At 39.3% G+C, this 6,378-nt stretch overlaps 1 protein-coding gene across 1 annotated transcript; it reads right to left on the bottom strand.

Annotated features, from left to right (window-relative positions):
- Nucleotides 1-427: 427 nt before the first annotated feature.
- LOC110965129 (C-C motif chemokine 19-like) lies at nt 428-4,012 on the bottom strand. Its single transcript, XM_022214065.2, has 4 exons — nt 3,816-4,012; nt 1,707-1,830; nt 1,503-1,617; nt 428-835 (listed from the first exon to the last, which is right to left on the bottom strand). The coding sequence occupies exons 1-4, from the start codon at nt 3,877-3,879 to the stop codon at nt 803-805; spliced, it is 336 nt and encodes a 111-aa protein (XP_022069757.1). The 5' UTR covers nt 3,880-4,012; the 3' UTR covers nt 428-802.
- Between the last annotated feature and the right edge of the window lie 2,366 nt (nt 4,013-6,378).

Here is a 6,378-nt window from a genome sequence, read left to right as displayed (position 1 = left end):
TTGTGGCAGATGTTCTTTCTGTCCATGAAAGAAATGGAAAATACGTCCACATGTGGTTAATAAGTCACCTCTGAGGTAGCACTTCTCAAAATGTACAGCTGTTTGACAGATGGCCAGTATAGGTGTGCAAATATAATGTTGGAATTTAATAACACAGAAGCTGTATGTATTTCTTCATGTTTAGTCAACTGCTATGAACGCAAGACAAAGTTAATGGGACCGGCCCTCGACTGTTTTATGGCTCGTCCATTAAACATTAAAACTATCTGAAGATATGTTGCATTTTGCTGTAATCTGGTGTAAAGCAAAACAAAGCCATCCCTAGAAATACACCAAATATCGAGTATGCTAATAAAGATCTTTCGCTCATAATTTTTTCCCAGCAGAGTGAAGATTGTCATCGACAAAGAATCAGACATGATCAGAATTTGGAAAAAAAATAGGTTTTATTTTCAAAGGACCGACACTCAAATAAATCCATACAACCAATAAGCTGCTACAGGCCGAGTTATGAGCTAGCTTAGCGAACAACACGCTCAAAACACATTCACATTTTGGGTTTTGTGCGCAAATCTCGGACTTCTAAAACACAAACCAAATAAAAAAATATAAGTCCTTCAAGTTGTTTTCGATTTATTGCAACTCAAACACAATTTTACATAAGTGACAGATAAAATAGGGACAAACTCTTTAATAACCGGAGGAATCACTCTGTTTTTCTAGACTACGTGTTCAGTGGTTCGATCGAAATATACTCCATGACTTTGGGCAGTCGATGTGGCTGAACAGGTCCGAGTTTGGTTTACTGGCGGTTCACTCCAGAGCAGCGTTTGCCCTGTAGAAACAGAAATACAAACCACAGTCAGTACACCCATCACTGCTGAAGTTTACAGGGAAATTGGTTAATTTTGTGACAATTTAAGGCCCAAAAAGTGATGCTACTCTTTACTTAGCATGTATTTTTTTACATTAACAATTGTACATTTTTATGTGAAATTCTCCTAAAATTAAGGACACTAAAATCTGAGGAAGCAGCACTGTGACTTTTGCATTGCTGTAGAGTCTTTCAATGACATTTCAAAGGTCTTTTGATGTCTTTAATGTCATTCACAAATTCAAAAGCATTAGACTATTGCAAATTGTCATTACAGTAAATGTGTTTATACTATACTGTTGCGGGTTCGCTGTAGTTGTCAGTGCTTCATAGTGCTTTCAGTTCCTGCTTTCGCGCATGTATAACCTCATGACTCAAAGCGAGTAGCAGCGATTGCGGTTTAACACTTCAGTGACTTAAACACACTTGAAATCAAATGAGGCATGAAGTAGACTGAGATTCGGCATGATAGTGTTATATTACACAGGACAAAGATCAAATCAAGTGTGTTTTTTTTCTATTTAAAAAAAAGAAATTGATTTTTAAAGTGGATAATTTTAGAGCTCATGTTGGCTGTACATTTAAAGACTAAGCAACACTACAGGGTTTTAGAGCAGAGCAAAGTTACCGTGTTTTTGCGCTTCTTGCACCATGCCTTCAGTTGATCCACATGTTTCATCAGCTCTTGGACCCATGGTTCATTATCAGGCACACAGAGAGTCCTCTGATGTCTGGTCACGAGCCTGCATTAGACCAACCAGGACAGGGTGAGTACGTGATCATTTACGGTGTAAATCCTGATTCCTGTCCACTTAAAAATACTTTAACTTACACCGCGGCAGAAATACGGCAGCCCGCTCCAGCCACCTGCCTCCTGTAGTCTCCAATACGGCCTCGCTCGATCGTTACGTTGGCGACCTTCAAGCAGCAGTCCTTTGGTATCTCTGCCAGAATCACTGGAAGACAAAAGAAATCAGATTAGCAGAACTCCTAGAAAAAAAATCAGCCTTATTTCAAAGGTAGCTGTGCTTCAAACTGCGACCATGTGTACGTCAAACAGAAGAATTTTAGCATAATGATAGCTGATTAGAAAATACTCATCAAATGGGTGATCAGAATGGCAGATCATCACTGTAGGCAGTGAAGGTTTGTGAAGTTCTGATATCTGTTTGTGCCTCTCCGTATGTGTCAATACAGCAATGAAGCAGTATGCAATGCAGTAACTACAGCTGCTCCCCATAAAGAGGGAAATTACTGACTTTTACAACCACCGTTTATAGCTACAGAGAGTTTTACACCTAAATGGGTGTGATTACTGTCATTAAATGCAGTTAAGCTGAACTCATATCTTAATTCACTCTCAGGATTTTACTTGAGTAGTCTTTAATAGGTCACCATCAGTCACTGAAGTGCCATAAAAGGCAGTTTTATTGACATGTGTATGTTTTTTTTTTTTCCTTTCATTTTGAGGTTGTGTGTGAATTATGAAGGTCAGTTTGCACTTTGTAGTCTGTGGGAGAAACCGTCATGAGTGGTGAGGCTTTACAGCAGAAAAACCAAGTGGAAAAGAAGTATTAGGTTACGCTAGATTTATCAGGAGTGACCTATATGTAGCCTGAAATCTCCATTACTAGTATTTCATTTTATTCTAATTATTTTACCTTAATATCAGCAATATATGCAGGACCAATATCGGTTAAAATGAAATGCAGACAGATTTTTTTTGCGTGCAAAATAGTAAAAATGTAAAATTCAGGCTCTATAAGCAATGGAAAACATGTTATCATGAAAATATCTACAAAATGTCTTCATTTATCAGAGTCATAAACTGTAAGAACCGAACAAAAATCATCAGACTTTCAACTTTTCCATGGACTTGCCAAATGTGATTTGTCGTTCTATTGGGAAAAATTATCGAAATTGAAGCTTAAACTTGCGATATTTCGACAGAGTAACTTGATTCTGTGTCTTATTTTAAAAATGTGCCGCATTCTGTAAAAATCCCCCAAAGTTCTGTTTTCTGTTTTCTCAGTGCAAGTCACTCAGCAATCAGGTGACACAAATTCAGGGACTTTCGGCTGAACTGCAGGCAGTGCACACAGAGCAGACAAGAGAACAAGATAAAAACGTAAATGGGTACATTTTTGTAGTAAACTAATTTAGATTGAGTTCTCTCTATTTCTGGCCATGGTTTCTATAGAGGTTCAGTGCTTTATATTGCAACTTAAAACAAACCCACGGTCAGTAAAAAATTAACAGGAGCAGGAAAAAAATACTGTGATTGTAGTTGGCTCTGCTTGCAACTTCTATTTTCTTGCAATGTGCATCGGCATCTTCTTATGAATGCTTGATTAATTTTTACCACTAGACTGGAGATTCCCGCAGTAAACCTTTTGCTTTCATTGACTACAAAGTGCAAGCCGAGGTTGGGGAATTACCTGCACCACACCTCGCTGTGTTTACCCTGCTCCTTTGCACTGATAAGTATTAGATTGCATAATCCTGCATAAATTTGAGCATCAAAACAGCTAATTGACGTTGCTTTCTAAACATTAAACAGACATTTCTATTTGCTTGGTGTGATTTTTCTCGACATTATAAATCCGCTTATTCTGTTGCTCCTCTTCCTCATCTCTCCTTAATTTTTTTTGGTCAAGTTTGTGCTTGTGAAGATTGAAACCCTCTAAAGTGTATTTCTACAAATTATAAGCACTTACTCAGCTAAATTTGAAACGTAAAGTCACAAAGAAGTGTTTTTTTTTTTTTTTAAGTGTTTGCTTCCTTTCAGAGACATTTTAAGAGTATTTGTTCAGATAAATCACATCCACTTGTCTTTTCAAGCTGAAAAAAAAAGTGGTTTGGCAACGACTCGTTCCACTTTCTGCTTGAAGAGGTAAAAGCATCGGCTGACTAATCTGGGATGGATGCCAAGGAGACTCACCAGTGCAGCCGAAGGTGATGACGAGGATGCAGAGGAAGAGTTTGGTGTCACCCCACAGAGCCATGTCTGGTCTAAGCTGGCGACGTCGTCTTTTGGTTTCTCTGGAGGCTGATTGGCTGATGGTCAGGAGCCTTTTCTCCCTCTCAACACCTACAGTGGCAGAGGAAATGAGGTGACTGAGTCTGTGGCTGTCACTCTTTTATATACAGTGTCCGCACAGTTTCAGTTTCCTTCTTTGTCGTCTCTCCTCCTCTCCTCCAACCGTATCCTCCCCCCCACCCCCACCCCACCCCTGTCAGATTCCCCTGATGTCTGTCATAAACCAAGAAGTTAAGTCAAAACATTCTTCAAGCCCCATTTCAACTGGATATAATCCTGTTATGTTTATCTTTTAGGAACTCTACCTTCCAGCGCTGTTCTTTGAAGCCAACAAAAACCATTTGTCCCACTTCAACACGCTTCTCTAATCTGTGAGCAAACACAGCCTTGGTTATTTAACCCTCCTTAAACATTAATATAATTTATAGGGGTATGACACTCTTTCTCAAGCCTTAAAATAGCTAAAATGATCACGATCTGTTTAACATGTCATGGGGGACTTTTTGGGGCCTCTGACTTTCAGTTTATGTCCCAAAAACGTGTCCCGTGCCACATTTCCCACGCTGCCTGTTCGACATCATATGGAAAATCATCATTTCCTATTAGAATTGTTTAAAATGACACCACAAATGAGCAGCAGTGGATTTGAAACTGCAGCAGTTGTAAAGATTAAAAAAAAAAAAATTCCATACAGGATTTGTTGATAAAGACGAGGAAGTCCTATTGTTTTGCTATGAACCGAAACCACGCTTTAATTCTGTTCTCAGGAAAATGTGGTTCTTCTTTTGCGGCTCACCTGCGAACATGGTTCACCTTTTGACACAGCTGATGTGTGCTGATATTCTGCTAGAAAATATATGAACAAAATTAGGGAAATATACACATGAATTTAACTTTAAAATGTACAAAAGGCAAAGCAAAACTTTCAAGCAGTAGAAATAATGTGCTACACTTGATGTACTTTCATTTTGGCTCGAGAATAGCGCTCTTTAAAATGGGCACGAACATCAGACAAAGGCTTTGGAGTAAAAGCAAAGACGCCACTGAGACACTCCCTCGCCATGAGTGGTGATAGTTAGTGACTCTATAATTTTCTAGCTGCAATAAAACATAAAACGAACAATAAGGAAAGTGGGCAAAACAAATAGTTCAAAGGATGTTTACCTTAACAACCGAACATGGAATAAAACGGTGGACGAATCTGTTATCTTGATCTAAACCAATGATCATCTCAGATTATTGGTAAATTGGGGGATTTACAAATCAAGTCTGATATGTTGCAAACTAATCAGGGCTGCCCTGATAGCGTCGAACATGTGATATACGATACAGTCGGTACGGTTTTGTTTATTATGCTACCAGCTGACACGCCAGACTCTCTTAGCAATCAGCTAGCTCTTGAGGCTAATGTTCGCTACAGATATTAAGACTGATAGTTGAAATCTTACCTCCAGTTATTTCCAAAGAAGAAACGACCCATATTGCGCGTATTTTCCCAAACATTTCCTTATCCCGACTCGTTTAGCCTTCTTTCTACTGCAAAGTATTATTAGTTTTTGCACCACCGTCTCCATTTTGTTTATATCTGCTTAACGGTGACATCACATGAGGTGCTGCTCCGATCCCTAACAACATCCTGAAGTGCTGTAATTTTTAAATCTATCAATATAATCTCAAATTGGAGAATCGAATATGTGTGAAATTTCTTCTTATGTGCGTTGTGCAACCTGATTTCAAAATATTTTAGGACTTTCTGTAATCTGAGCCAGTCGTCAGACCTGTTCCCAGTTTGGCGCAGTGGCCGTTCGTGGTATTGCTCTGAAAAGATCCCATTGACAACAGGGTTCTCACCAGGATTTTTTTTTACAGCGTAATGGCAGGTCCTTCATTGAATCTCACGAGCGGCCAGCCCAGATGTCAGCCAATGAGCGTCACGCAGATGCTCCAAATGCTCGTGGTTTAGGTCACTATTCACCATACATGGCATCACGGAAACAACCGAGACATGCTAACACTCTTAATTTTAGACGGGAACGGGTCAGTCGACAGGAAAGTACCATAGACTGTATATATAGTGGACGTAGCATCTGGCTCCAGAATTGAAGCCAAGTGTCATAAACTTGCAATATCACGCCGTCCGCTAGGGTTGGCTCCAAAAAGCTTTTTCTCCATAGACCCCAATTCATTTTTGGAAAAAATAAAATTTGATAGACTGATTTTCTACAGCTCAGGATTTTTTTCACGTTAGTTTTCATGGTCAAAATGAGAGATCAGGTGGCCGATCTTAATATAAATCAATACTGAATTTTAAATAAATCGTTAAAGTTGGCGGAGCCAGGGGGCGTGGCTATACTTGATAGACAGCAACAGAAGCCTCTGCGGTAAAATGTGGGTGGGATAAGAGACTCTTCAGCCAATCCTGCCCATAGTTGCTCTCCGGTCCAGTCTATTTGACGCTTTTTAC

The sequence above is a fragment of the Acanthochromis polyacanthus genome, chromosome 7 (assembly GCF_021347895.1).
Source record: "Acanthochromis polyacanthus isolate Apoly-LR-REF ecotype Palm Island chromosome 7, KAUST_Apoly_ChrSc, whole genome shotgun sequence".
In the NCBI taxonomy this organism is placed as follows: Eukaryota; Metazoa; Chordata; class Actinopteri; family Pomacentridae; genus Acanthochromis; species Acanthochromis polyacanthus.
Note: the sequence above shows the minus strand (reverse complement) of the source record. Positions and strands in the feature narration are given on the sequence as shown.

Bases quoted from the DNA above. Each gene is read 5' to 3' on its own strand.
- LOC110965129 (XM_022214065.2), bottom strand. From the start codon at position 3,879: ATGGCTCTGTGGGGTGACACCAAACTCTTCCTCTGCATCCTCGTCATC. The intron at 1,618-1,706 runs GTAAGTTAAAGT...GGTCTAATGCAG, and splicing joins TGCCGTATTTCTGCCGCGGT to GCTCGTGACCAGACATCAGA. The intron at 836-1,502 runs GTAACTTTGCTC...CTGTTTCTACAG, and splicing joins GCAAGAAGCGCAAAAACACG to GGCAAACGCTGCTCTGGAGT.